The 13,996-nt window shown below is 34.3% G+C and overlaps 2 protein-coding genes across 2 annotated transcripts; both read right to left on the bottom strand.

Annotated features, from left to right (window-relative positions):
- Positions 1-463: 463 nt before the first annotated feature.
- On the bottom strand, positions 464-1,972 carry LOC108220475 (dof zinc finger protein DOF3.1). Its single transcript, XM_017394256.2, has one exon. It carries the CDS (start codon positions 1,395-1,397, stop codon positions 744-746), a length of 654 nt encoding a protein of 217 aa, XP_017249745.1. The 5' UTR covers positions 1,398-1,972; the 3' UTR covers positions 464-743.
- A 2,920-nt stretch (positions 1,973-4,892) lies between these two features.
- On the bottom strand, positions 4,893-13,074 carry LOC108223073 (serine/threonine protein phosphatase 2A 55 kDa regulatory subunit B beta isoform). Its single transcript, XM_017397135.2, has 14 exons — positions 12,621-13,074; positions 11,389-11,492; positions 11,177-11,275; positions 10,906-11,025; positions 9,953-10,150; positions 9,252-9,343; positions 8,953-9,071; positions 7,937-8,060; positions 7,733-7,856; positions 6,313-6,381; positions 6,133-6,224; positions 5,910-5,984; positions 5,617-5,669; positions 4,893-5,465 (listed from the first exon to the last, which is right to left on the bottom strand). Exons 1-14 carry the CDS (start codon positions 12,736-12,738, stop codon positions 5,329-5,331), a joined length of 1,524 nt encoding a protein of 507 aa, XP_017252624.1. The 5' UTR covers positions 12,739-13,074; the 3' UTR covers positions 4,893-5,328.
- Positions 13,075-13,996: the final 922 nt, after the last annotated feature.

Here is a 13,996-nt window from a genome sequence, read left to right as displayed (position 1 = left end):
GAAAAACAAAAACTAAATATATAGAACTGCTCCATTGCTTGTTCTAGATAGCAATTGAAGACACAACACTATCTCTGATTTCCTGTTATAAAGATCAGAAGCAATCTTGACTCTATATAATACTCCTAAAACTCCATTGTCGTTCAACAACTTAAATCTCTGCATTATAATTGTATCCATCACACTGAATGTCTTAAAACATAACCTGGAAAATCTTTACGATTATTACCATCTCTGCACTTAATTTAAGAGAGATTCATATGACTACTATAACTACGAAGGAAAAGGGTTCCATTTTGGGGACGGGAATATAAACCTCAAGTATATTTACCTCATCCACATTAAGTTCCTGTAAGCAGATATACACATTACTAGAACCTGCTATTTTGTATGATCTTTACGAAGAGCACAATGTTAAGAGTTAACAACACATATCATGTACTGTCACCATACACATTGCTCAGTCACAACACAATATCATTCTCAGTGATAATTTAAAGTTGCAAATGTTCATACAAACCGTAACACTGCAATGTGATAAACTTAGAACAAGTACTCGAGTTTTTCTTCAACAAAGTTAACAAAACACATCTCTAATCTGTTCTTGCATTACATATATTAGTATAGGTATATAATATATCAGTAGACGATAAGGCTTCTTTAAAAAACAACCATCACTAGCAGCGAAACCAAGATGAGAAATCTTAGTAAATACTGTATATAAGATTATATAAGTAACTCCATCAAAGATTGAAACTTTTATCTACTGAAAAGCTCGAACCTGGTGTGTACATAGCAAGATCAGGATCCCCACTAGTACCGCTCCAAGAACTCGAATCTTGATCATGTTGAACACCCAAAAACCCCTCTGAATCCTTGTTATTTCCAAATTCAACAAAAGGGTTAGCAACTAAGCTTGATCCCAGCCCAGAATTGCTCTGATTCTGCGAAAAATCCCCCAATTGCAAACTAGGTGATCCACTAGCATTCAAACCCTCTATCATATTCCCAAACTGGCCATTATTCACCTCAAGAAGTGAGCTAAAAGTCCCACCAATTTCAAGCAAAGAACCATCCTGATCTTTAGTATTGATCACTGATGCAGAAGCTGAAAGGGGTTCTTGTTTCTCCTGTGTAGACTTAGAATTTGTCGATTTTTTCGGGTTTGAGCTGCGTTTAGTGACTTTCCTGCTACCCCCACCCACAGGAATGTTCCTCAAAGTGCCCCCTTTAGTCCAGTACCTTTTGCAGTTCTTGCATAAATGGCGTGGCTGAGAGAGATTGTAGTTGTTGTAGTAGCAAAACTTAGTGTTGGAAGAATCACATCTTGGGCATTTCAAGTGTTCTTGCTCAGGGAATTGGAGATTGATCTGAGAATAAGTTGATGGGTCTTGCATTTCTTGGCTAAAGTTTCAATCTTTATAGTGATTTCTTGGCTAAAGTTTCAACCTTTCTGGCAAGTACTTGGCTAAAGTTTCAATCTTTGTGGTAAGTTCTTGATTTCTTGGCTGAAGTTTGAATCTTTTTGGTGAGTTTTTGATTTTTGTGTTGAGAAATTGAAAGATCTGATCAAAGTTTTGACCTTTAGGATATCTGAAGTGGGGAAAGAGTGAAGGGAATACAAGGAAAAAGACAACTGTTTGGAAGATATTTTTGATCTAAACAAAAACCAAAGAGATCAGAAAGATTTTACCCATTGATGAAACTCTGTCAGTTTTCAGTTTGTTTATATGAATATATAGACAAGAGATTTGTTTATGTATCAAACAAAATTCGAGATATGAGGAAAAATAATTGGTAGTGATGTTGGGAAATGACAATCAAACATCATGATCATAGGGGTAGAGTGGCATAGTTGATACCCCTATATAATGGTATATCTACAGAGAGAGATAGTGCTGTGAGAGAGATTGTGTGTGGGAGAGAGATGAGAGACTAGAGAGAGAGAGAGGGAGAGAGAGAGAATATGACTATTAAGAGTACAGTCTTTGTCAGATCAGTTGGACTCTGAATTGGCTTAAGCTGATGGAGGCTGGATGGTCCAACCACACCTTCCACTAACCAAATATTTAATAAAAAGTGATCTTTTTCAAGTAATTAAAAAAGGAGAATAAAAACAAATGTCAACTATAGTGATAACAATAGTACTACTACTACACCTTCATTAGTATAATAAACTAGTTAACAATAAATAAGTATGATGATTAATTCTTAAGCAGGGAGAAAGTGATGATCAAGCTAAGTGGTTTAGATACCTTTTTGGCTTATTCTAAACTCATTCCCGACAGCTCACTTGAACACAATAAATCCAAGATTTTGTTGCATTAAAAAATTCCATTCTGTTTGATTTGTAAAAGTAATAATTTGGCATTATACACCTTCATTAAACTACACTTCTTATGTAATTTAATTTAATAAATATACAACAAGCGTTGATTTTTTGACCGAAACCAATGTTTGATATTTTATATTCAAGTAAGTATTTCAGAGGATTACTCGTGAGCTCCGCTCTAAAAGTTGGTGCTTACATTTTAAAGTCTTCAATTATTTAGTGAATTATTCGATTAATTTAATTAATTTTCATTATACATATTTACTGATCAAGTATGAGTCTCGTTTTTTGCGGCACTATGCATGAGAATTTAAGCAATTAATCATATTTCAATTATGTGAGAAAAATGTTTCGTTTAATTTTATATGTTTTTTAAACTATTCAACACGTAATTCAAATATAGTTTTATAACTTATTTTAAAAGATTTTTTTCTTTTAAATATTAATTTTTTATTCAGAAAAATCTCAAAAACAAGTTACAAAAATATGCTTTACAGAAATATTAAAGTTCATTCCGCGTCCCTCCAACCCGGATTTAAAAGCTTTGCTTCTGGATTTATAAGTTAGAACTACTTATTCGTACCGTTTGTGTCAAGAAATACGAAGTTGAGAATGCCAGCTTTCGTTTCATGATTTCTGCTTCTTTTCCAACACTTTAATTACTTTATAAGTCTTAACTTACTTATAATTTTTACTTAAATTCTTTATTTAAATAAAAATATTTATTTTAAATTCAGAAACCACCCCACTATCCAGCGAGAGGGAAGGACTATGTTTTAGATGAAGCCGACAAGAAACGGCGGTGGGGGAGGGAGGTTTGGACGTTCAAATGTAAGTGTGAAGGCTTTGAAGCGGAATTATTGAGAACAAACACGCGTGCATTACTTGTTTTGTACGGTAAATGTAGACCGTATAGGTATAGGGACCGAAAATGGCTCAACAAAATCACACCGATTTTATTATCAAAATTTGAAACTCATATTATCGCTCTTTGCTCTTTCCGTTTCTCCCGCTAATGACATTTAACGGAACCACAGTTTTAAAAAAGCGGAATCAAGATTTGACCATTTTTCTGAGAATTTAAAAATCTAACAAACTTTTAAAGTTCGGTATAAAATTTGGCTACAACTTCCAAATTTACTCTAAAACCCAAATATGATCAAATTATTTTTGCATCATTTTCAAATTTTGTCCTAACAAAACGAATTACAAATCAGATGAGATCCGTGTAAGTAAAATAAAATACAAACCGAATGCTTTCCTGTTAAGCAAAAGGAAAAATTGCTAGATATTAAAAAAACACAAAAACAATCTCATCAAAAATTTGAAAGGCAAAGGCTTTTATTTTTTTCTTACAGAGTGCAAATAAGTTGTTAAGCTCGAATTTTTTCCCTGTCTTATCGTGTGTGTCTGTAAATAAATTAATAACTATTTTTTAGTTAAATAAAAGTATTATTGATGCAAAAATTTTATACATTACATTAACAAACACTAAAAAATCCATTTTTTTTGGGAAAAGGAGTTTGGATTGAATTCCAATCTGAGGGTCCAGGAGAGAGGATGGAACATGTGGTGTGGTACGTGGTGAAACCCCATAAGAAATGGAATAAGTCAGCATTCTTATCCTCCTTTTCCTGTCTTTCACCAAACCAACAACCGCGTGCCTCCACTGGCCTTGTCTGTCTCTTCACGCTTACATTTTTTCAATTTTTCTCAAAAATTTTTTGAAAATTAAAATAAAATTTGTAATTTTAATTATTATTTCTTGAGTAACATAATTTAATTTTATATAATTTACTACGTATTTTGCTTTTTATATTGCATACTAGTAGAAACAGTATAATTGGGGTGTATTGGATTGGGATTTTAATGGATTGTTTTTAGTTTATGGATTGTATGTGATTTTGATTCTGTGCGGATTCTTGATAAAATGTCGTAGAGTTTGATTTGGATTTAAGCACAATACTTCAAAATCTCATTGATTTTGGTGGGGTTTCAAAAAACTTAAAATTCACTGAAGAATGCCACAAAATCCATCATTTTATAAAATCCAAAAAAATCCATCAGCATTTGAATACCATCAGATTTTAATGGATTTTAAACAATCCCATTGAATACCATCAGATTTTAAAGCATAATTTAAAATCCCAATTGAATACCACCAAAATTTGTAGCATAATTTAAAATCTCAATTGAATACATCAAGATTTTAATGGATTTCAAACAATACCAATCGAATACCCTCGGATTTCATGAATGAAAAAAAATATTTTAAAACCTCAATCCAATACACCCTTCTAAATAAAATTTATAAACTTGACATGCAGACATAAAATATAAACAAAATATACGTAGGATTTGTTTTTTTAGAACGAAGATATATAAGTGCCGTCAAACACGCCAATGAATTGAAATTCCACCTCTAACATTTGACCGTCGACCTGAACTAAGAATAAGACACTCTATTCAAACAGATCTCTGAAAGATATGTTGCACGTTCAATGGGTCACTAAATTAGAACCAACGGAATATTGAAATAATATGATTTAAACAAATAAGCAACCACAAAACAAAATACAATTACTTTAAAGAAAATCCTACAACAGAGAGAGTTTGTGATTGTGATCATACTTAAAATTTGTTACAGAGACATGTATGAAGCTAGTGGCCTGCAAATTAGCAGAAGCTCTTCGCAACACTCGGCCTGAACTAGGTGACTGTGAGTAACATTTTTCACTTTGCGTTTCCGACTCGATTTTAACATGCATGATAGGAAAGAAACTACAGCTCTAGTTCTGTAAAAGGGGTCCAACAATAACACAACAGAGGGGATACACTACTATTACAAGTTTCTTGCAGATTTTATCAGGCATAATAGGAAAGAAACTACAGCACTATGTGATGAGCATGCATGAACCAAATCTTCGGATGTTCGGAAGAGGTTTTCTCGTCAGCACTCCGGATCTAATTCATGCATGTCTGTCAGGATCCATGTTTTATGCATAAAACATGAACAAGCTGTCTGCACCAGAACAAGCAATGATATTTTCACTTGGGTGCCATGCCAGGTGCTGTAGCTTCGCATTGTAATTGATGGAGTCTTCGTCGGCTTCTAAAACTCGGCTTTGAGCCCCTGCATAATTACATATCAATATAAGTTAGATGTGCCAAAGTATAACTTTTGGAAACAAATATTAGTTTTTTCTTGAGGAACATTAGCTTGGGAAAATTCATTATCACAGAGGATGATATATAGGAATCTAGAAGAAAAAAAATGCATCAACCTCTTCTAACAACAGGGGATCTAGAAGGCCTCGATGGCGTTTGACCTCGTCGCCTGTGGAAGAATATCAAGATTTTCAGCATTGGCTGTATTTTTTACAACCCCGCATATTATTAAGGTATAGAAAAAGATGTGTGATATGACTAGTCAGAAACAGTCACGGCTGGTTTAGTTCAACCAATAGTCAACTAGTAAAGAGTGGCGAGTAGCAAGGTGTAGAAAGCAACTGTCCAAATATATCAAATAGAACACAACTGCTCGAATTTCAGTTCTATTGCTGCTTTACAAAGATACCTCATCGGATTTTTGCTAGCTTCCACAAAGGTTGCTTCTGTACTACCCTCAGCAGTTCCAAACACGCGAAATAAACTGTAGTGAACATTTGTATAGATATTATGTGCAAGTGGAAAAATTGTAACAAGAGTAACTTTACAAAAAAGAACATAGTTAAGCCGATATGGTAGTTTTTCAAGCACAAAAAAAACGATCAGTACACTTAATAGTACAGGCAACATACCTGTAAGAACCAGTCGCAACCCGCTGACCATTACCACTTAAGCAACACTGAAATTGATCCGTGAGGTAATCATTTTGATATAAATAAAATAACTGCAAATGACAATTCAGTAACAAAAATTTATCAACTTAAGCGTATATCAGAAATGAGATGGTTAGTGTTCAGGAAATACGAACTCACGTCTGGCCTTATATACTCATGAACCTGGAAGGTCGAGACTGGTCCACAATCCATATTAATATCCCATAACTATAAAATAAAGATATCTGTTTAAAATTTGAATGCAGAAGAGGCCACATCATGTAAAAATATGAAGTAATAATGGAGCACTGTATTTAAACAACAATAATAAACTTAAAGACAGGCAGATAGGAACGTGAGGACAACACACACACACACACACACACACACACACACACATATATATGTGCATGTATACATGAAAATATTAGCTATTTTGCTTCTTCATATACTATTTTATAGCTCTCTAACCAGATATATCTTGGCAAGGCAAAAAAATTTGCATCGTTTTAATATAGTTTTACCCTATTAACATCCAATAAACTTCACAATTCAACCATAAACACTGATGTAACGCATTTATACTTAACAGGTCAATCAACAGCTCTATATTTCCTAAAAATAAATAAAGGAAAACAACAGCTCCAAGTCATAGTACTTGTCAATTTCATATTGGGCCAACATAGTGGCACCAGTTCAAAGAAACTTTTGCCAATATGAATGGTAGGCAAGTTTCTTTTTTCGTAAACCCTGATCAGGTTTTGAATCAGATAGCAAACATTCAAGGTGAATCCAGATTCCAGAGGCTTCAATACTGTGTTGTTGATCCATGTACTATAGGCATAGCCAAATTGGTAAACATAACCAAGTCAGATCACTACTGAGCGTGATTGCCAACCTTAAATTTAACAGTTCTTCACGGTCATCTGATTCAAAGTGACGGAGAAGAACCTAAGATGCAACATATGAAAACATAGAGAAGACTGAGACTCTGAGAGGGTAGTAGGCTTCGGGTCTTTGATACAGAGAGTTATATTGATCAGAGAAAAGAATCACATATGGGTTGCAACTAGCAACTGTGGCTCAGCAGTAGAATCCTTTTACTAACAACTTTCCACTGCATGATCAATTAAAGAGGAAGAAGAGTTCTTCATCCAGCCCTTCTTTTGGAGATGGTTTGATATGGGTTGTCATATTTGATGGAAGTGGAGGTAAAAGAAGGTGCAAGGTCGTTGGTAGTATATTTTAAATGCTAAGCCTGAAAGGGTCACTACTGCTCAGCAAAAAGTTTATAAAGTAGATCTAGGGTTCTGATAATGATATTGGTGCTGTGTTCATTTTGTTTTCCAAATAGGCAGACATCAGCTAAATCTCGTTTTTGTATCTCAGTAAGTTAGATAAACACATAGTTATTCTGTTGGAAGTAAAATATTACGTATTAATTTTAGAGCCTATTGCATAATTTGAGAGGTTTTCGTTTTCTGGCTTCACAAAACGGGTAACACGCAAAAGTGCCTCAGTAACTTAGAATCTACAAAAAATTAACTAATTACGTTTCAAGGAATCCAATTCATCAAACCTTTAGTGTCATGTAGTCCCGACTGAGTAAATATCTCCCGTCCTTCCTAAACTTGATATCAGAGATGGAGGCAATTACATCCCTAAAGTATGATTTTGAGCCAGGTGCCTCCGGTTCCTCAAACCTGTGGAAGTTATTTATAATGAGAAAAATGCAAATAAGCTGAAACTTGAGATGAAGGGAAAAGCCAGAGCACACACTTACAGTTTGAAATGTTTGTCACACAAAGCAGATTGTCGCAAATCAACCAGACGAATTAATCCTTTTGAACTACTATAAGCTAGTGTGTTACAATGGGTAGGATGAAATTCTGCTGATGTAATCAACTCTGAACTCAGATATGTAGAGAAATAATTTCAGTTGCTTTCTATACAACAAAAACGCATAAAGCATATATTTAAAACCTAGAAAATGCTGCACAAATCAAAATTATGCCAGGAGGGTCCAGAATTAATGCGGAAACACTCACTGAAACTTCACTGGTCCCAATAGATATCCAGTTCTGATCATGTTTGGTTAGCTTATAACCCACATAACTAAACCATTACAAATGTCAATGCATCCTTTTATTTTTCGCATCCTTATGTACTAACAACTATATAAATAAATATATATATAGCCGAGTGATCAAATACAAACCAAATCTTAAATACAAACTAAAAAACAGTTTAAAAATCACTATTTACAATCACAGGAATCACTAGTTTAAGTAGTCGCTAATTGTGGTAAGTTATGGTGGCAAGCGGCGGTGGCTATTAGTGATGGTAGCCGGTGGTGCCAAGTCATAAAAGGTGCTGGTAATGGTGGCAGGAGGTCAGTTATTTCCGTACGGGTATGGATGATGATCATATACGTTGTGTATATATATATATTTGCAAGATATGTTATATATAAGATAGTGATTTGTGATGTACAAACTAGTGAATTCTGTAGTTAAGAATAGTGATTCAAAATCGGCTAGAGACTAGTTTTTAGTTTGTAGGCTAATTTGGTTTGTTTGGAGTAAGACTATATATATATGAATTCATTCCTTTACGGTCGACTGTATGATAACTTAGATGTTTCCTATTCAAACAAATAACTAGGATAATGAGCAGAGAACATGGAAAGAACCTTAACGAGCTAAAGAGTGAGGTCAGAGGTAAATAATTTAAATGTACACATGCTAGCATTGATAGATCATGTACTGCTACATAGTTACAGATTCCACTGAAACTGACCATCAAGATCCTCTGCTTTTTCAGGCTTCAGATCAACAATATTAAAACTTTGACGATTTGTTTCCACATTCCAGAGGTTTATTCTCAAGTCATCCGCTGAAATAAAGGTTTCTCCATCACTGAGAGGAGAGAAATCAAATAAAAGAGCGATTTCAGTGATACAGAGAGTTCACAATTAAGAGCCGGGTTTAATCAGAGCTGCAAGAATGTGTGTGCCAAACTAAAAAATTAATCGACAATATCAAAAATCATTGTAAAAGATTTTCGATTAGCAAGATAACAGATAAGCATAAACAAACCTGTTACATGAAATGGAATTGATACGATAGACATGCGCACGGCCATAAACTCGTCTACAGGTTGCCATAAGACTACTCTCATTGCGGCTTACCTGCAATTTGCACAAATGTGATGAGCTTATAATACAGATAATAGAGACGCTGAAACATGCGACACAAATTTTTTGAATATATAAAGTCATAAGTTTCTTTGTGCCGACTGAGTTCGTAAGTTCTTAATTCCACCAACACACACATATCACATCAGTCTTTGATTAAAACATAATATGGGTGAGAAAGAAGCTGATAACCTGCCAAATTTGAACACAAATTCAGTTCAAGGAATGAAATTTGATGTGCGGTGTAAGGCGCATTAAGGTATCACACTGACGTGTGCAAACTACAAAGATTCTTTTATTTTACTTCCCCATTTAAATTTATTTTTAAAACGAAGGTAGAGGATTAGTACTTAAAAGTGCAGGAAGTGAAGTACAGCACAAACAATCTTAATAGTGGTTTGCCAGTAAGACCTGGCAAGAGTATGGTCAAAGAATCTATCTTTGCTTCTTCTAAGCACAATATTTTCCCACTCTTTTACTTAAAACGAAATTCAGATTTTTTCAAGACGAGAGTGCCAAATTATAAGCGCTCAATGCCAACATATATCATTAACTTAAAAAAATAAAAACTAAAACTCAAGTTAGGTACAATTGTACAATTACCACAGGCAAACGTATGGATGCAACTCCTCCAGGCGGAAATGAACAACCAGTGTGTGACTTTGGATCAGATGATACGTCGGAAGACCCTCCATTTGATAGACCGCCTGAAGAAAGAGTTGACCTAGAGAAACTTTCATTCAAGGAACTTTCAGAATCTGGGTCCATCTGCAAAATCTTCTTGGCTTTTTTTTCTCGAACCTTTAAAATAGAAATGTCGCAGAGAGAACATATGGTATAAGATAATATATATATAACACACACATACACACACACACACACACACACATATATATATATATATATGTTGTTATTAAACAATACGGAAAACATTTAGCTACAAAAAGAAAAAGAAAAAAAGCAACCGAATATATTATATATGAAAGATCTGGTGTATCATATTTCTTCCTGTAAGGAGTACCACAAAAGAATTGGCATCAGTACAACAAGATATTTAACAAATATTAGATAAAATCAGAAGGAAATAGATTTATTTGTGATCATATGCTGCACTGATTTGCATATTACGGATTGATAAAAAGATCTTAAATTGGAAGAAAATTGAGTAGATTAACTGTTTTAAAAGAGGTGGGGGTGGGGAACGAAAATATATGCTATCATAATCAGTAAACTTACGTCTAAATATATAAAACCAATGGACTCGCTGCTAGGTCTCACATTCATTTACGTTTAGCAAGTCATCAACAAAAGAATCTTCTCTATTTTAAGTAATATTATGAACTCCTGAGGAATTGCGTAAGGGTTAAAGTTAAAACTGAATTGAAGCTTTTCAGGCTCGAGATCGAGGAGGAGTAACTTATACACAAACAGAATCAAGTCTTTCTACAGGACCAAAGGCCTTCATGATTGTCACGTTCCAACAAGTTCTGAAACTGTATTATGAATTGCAGAAAATATGAAAAAGCAAATTAAGCCTGCAGGGAAAGAACGCCAACCTTCCAAAATTTTATCGTTTTGTCATTGGTTGACAAAAGAAATAAGGCCCCGTTGGCTGATTGCCACCATCTAACTTTATTTATCTCTTCATCATATTCCTTGCTCGTAAGATAATCCATCTATTGAAAAATATGCAAGTTCAGAATGAGGACAACAATTTATGTTTGAATATAATATATGATCCTCAGACGCAAACAACATATTTTGTAGGATGATGATACTTTCTTAGGGTTCTCAGAAATCTAATTGGACAGGTTAATGATGCTTTACCTCGGGTTCATGACTCTTAAACTCAGTCATGTAACGAAATTCTGGATGCCTGCTATTTGAATAATCAATCCTCTCTGCATCCCTTCGACTTCCAACATGCTACACAAAAATTTTAAAATTTGCATAAACATTTCACAAACTTTTAAAAAATGTAGTAAGATGATGTATAACCATCAGATTAAGTAGTCATTTTTTTAATAAAAAATTCTGACCGCTGTTGTGTTACTCCTTTCAAATATGACCACTCGACCACCAGAGTCCCCAGCAGCCAGATGGTGACCAGATTTATTGAACTCAATTGCCGATATGATATCACCTGCAAAGTAGCGAAAAGATCATTATACTTAGACAACAAAGTATACATTAAATACAATTTCTTTTTCAGTAGCAATAATAAATAAAGACAACCAAATAACAAAGAAACCTAAAACAATTAATACCATCTCTTTATCACTTGAGCTTGGCATCAAGAGATTACATACATATATGAAAATTCCATATAAGAAAGTAATTATAAGGAGAAAACTATAGCAAATATATAACTTTGCAGAGCATAAATTAAAGTTAATTCCTTCTTGCTGACGTATTTATCAGCACGTTATGTATTTATTATTTTACTGTTGTTTAGACCCTTTATTTATGATCATACCCTTCATAAGACAGTAATGCAATAACAAAGGTGTAGCTCAGATTTTTGTTGCAGAGGGTTGACAATTTAACGATTTGTTGTCTGACAAATTAAAAAAAGAAAACAGGAGAATGCTAGGCGTAAGAAACTTTATCATGATAGGCATGACGTTAAATGGCGTAAGAAAATTTGTCATAATAGACATGCCTTCATAAATAACGTCACACAACCTATCTCGAACGTTTAAAAATCCTGGTTCAAAAAGAAAGAATCATTTATGACTCCCGGATCATTTGAAAACGTCATTTTACCTTTCTGTTTCCCTATACAGAACCATTACATGACATGTATGTGCTCACAAGAATCCCGGACATATAAGAAATCAAGCGAAAAAAAACAATCACTTGCAAGCAACCACGAAAAAATTGTTTTATGCGATGACAACAAAGTGCTTTCCGAAACAATTTGATCAGAAATCTGACGTGAACACAAAAACACATACACACACACACAAACAAGACCTTCACAGTTCCAAATCGCCACATTTTACACTTACTAAAACAATTAACTAAATCAAACCTAAGAAATGCCTCTTGAATCATGATATCAAACAAACAGTAACAAGCATTATGATACTGAGCAACTTAATTTCACTTAACCAATAGCAACAACACAGTGAATCAAGTCAAAATCAAGCAATAACAAACAGTTAATTCACTTACAAGCAGCATAATAACAGTAAATCAAACCCTAATTAAGCTAAAAAAACAAATTGGTGATCAAACTAATAATTATGAAAGAGAGGAGTAAGAGGACCTTCTTTAGCTTGTTCGCCGGCACCGTGTCCACCGAACACCTGAGAGAACTTCCAGTCCAGCGAGCTCGGCGGAGCTGCTGCCGCTGCTGCTGTGGCGTTTGCTTGATCACCTTGCATTTTGAGTTGTGTTTGTGAAAGAGAGAGAGAATGTGTAGAGAGAGAGAGGGATGAAGAGGAAGAGGATATGATCGAGATAGTGATAAAGATAGAGATGAAGAGGGATTATATAGGGAAAATGATGAGAATGCATGGGAAGTGTTGGTAGCGAAGCTTAACAGGTGGAAGTGTAACATTAAAATCAAGGAACAGCACACCATAGCTACCGTCATCATCATTATTCTGTTTTGAACTCTCTCTCTTTCTCTCTCTCTCTCTCGATCTCTCTTCCTATCTCTCTCTCTCGCTCGGTATTTTATATTTTCTGTGTGCGGACGCTAAAAAGGAGTTTTGAGCGGAAACTTCAACCAAACTCGCACACTTTATATAATCGGGCTGCGTTTGCTTGCCTTTAATCTTGTTGCTTTCTCTGCCTGATATATATATAGAGTCCTACTCCAATAGAAACCAAATTAGCCTAAAAACTAAAAACCAGTTTCTGGACAATTTTTTATCACTATTTTTAACTACAGAAATCACTAATTTGTACATAACATATCACTAATTTATATATAGCATATCTCGCGAATATAAGAGGAAAGTTATTTGGAGTACCATAATTATTGGAGTCTTTGGAGTCCTAATCCAAGCCCTCCATTTTGATTTAGATCCAATGGCTGATAGGATATTTGATATACTTTTTTATTTGTATGTTTTAATTTTTTTTTTAGACGCAAATCTGTGCTTTCTTTGAGTCAAAGTTGCATGCTGCTTAAGTCACGGGGCAGTTTCAACTGCTTGTGACCATTTTCAGGAGAATGCCAGGAGAAGTGTCCTGCACTCGCTCTGCCATTTTTTTCCTTTTTCTCCTTTTCAATCTTTGATTCTTTGGAGAAAATATATATACCTCTTGGAGCATTCTGTGTTTTTCTCCACAACAAGTGTCTAATGTCTAATAAGAATGGCGAATCAAGTAAGTTCTGCAGATTTGTTATTGCATCTTTTGTTCATTTTTAGTCTTGTAATGTTTCGCAAGATGTCCTTTATATAATAATTGTGTGCAGGACTTGTCTAAGGTTAATGTATTTTGCTCCCTTCGTGGTATCATTACAAAGTGTTTGTTGTTTTTTTGTTCCGCACATTTGCATATGTGTTTCATTAAAATAAGGTTTATTTCTCTTTTTTTTTTTGTGTTCTGCACATGTGGTTATGTACTCTAGTAGTTAATGTGTTCTGCAGTATTATTTTTGATAGTTGCATTGTTCACCATGTAATGTTG

Source organism: Daucus carota, chromosome 5, assembly GCF_001625215.2.
Source record: "Daucus carota subsp. sativus chromosome 5, DH1 v3.0, whole genome shotgun sequence".
NCBI classification, from domain to species: Eukaryota; Viridiplantae; Streptophyta; class Magnoliopsida; order Apiales; family Apiaceae; genus Daucus; species Daucus carota.
This window is presented reverse-complemented; position numbering and strand designations above follow the sequence as displayed.

Bases quoted from the DNA above. Each gene is read 5' to 3' on its own strand.
- LOC108220475 (XM_017394256.2), bottom strand. From the start codon at position 1,397: ATGCAAGACCCATCAACTTATTCTCAGATCAATCTCCAATTCCCTGAG.
- LOC108223073 (XM_017397135.2), bottom strand. From the start codon at position 12,738: ATGCAAGGTGATCAAGCAAACGCCACAGCAGCAGCGGCAGCAGCTCCG. The intron at 11,493-12,620 runs GTCCTCTTACTC...GCTACTTTGCAG, and splicing joins CGGCGAACAAGCTAAAGAAG to GTGATATCATATCGGCAATT. The intron at 6,382-7,732 runs GTTTGATGAATT...TTTATTTTATAG, and splicing joins GGGACTACATGACACTAAAG to TTATGGGATATTAATATGGA.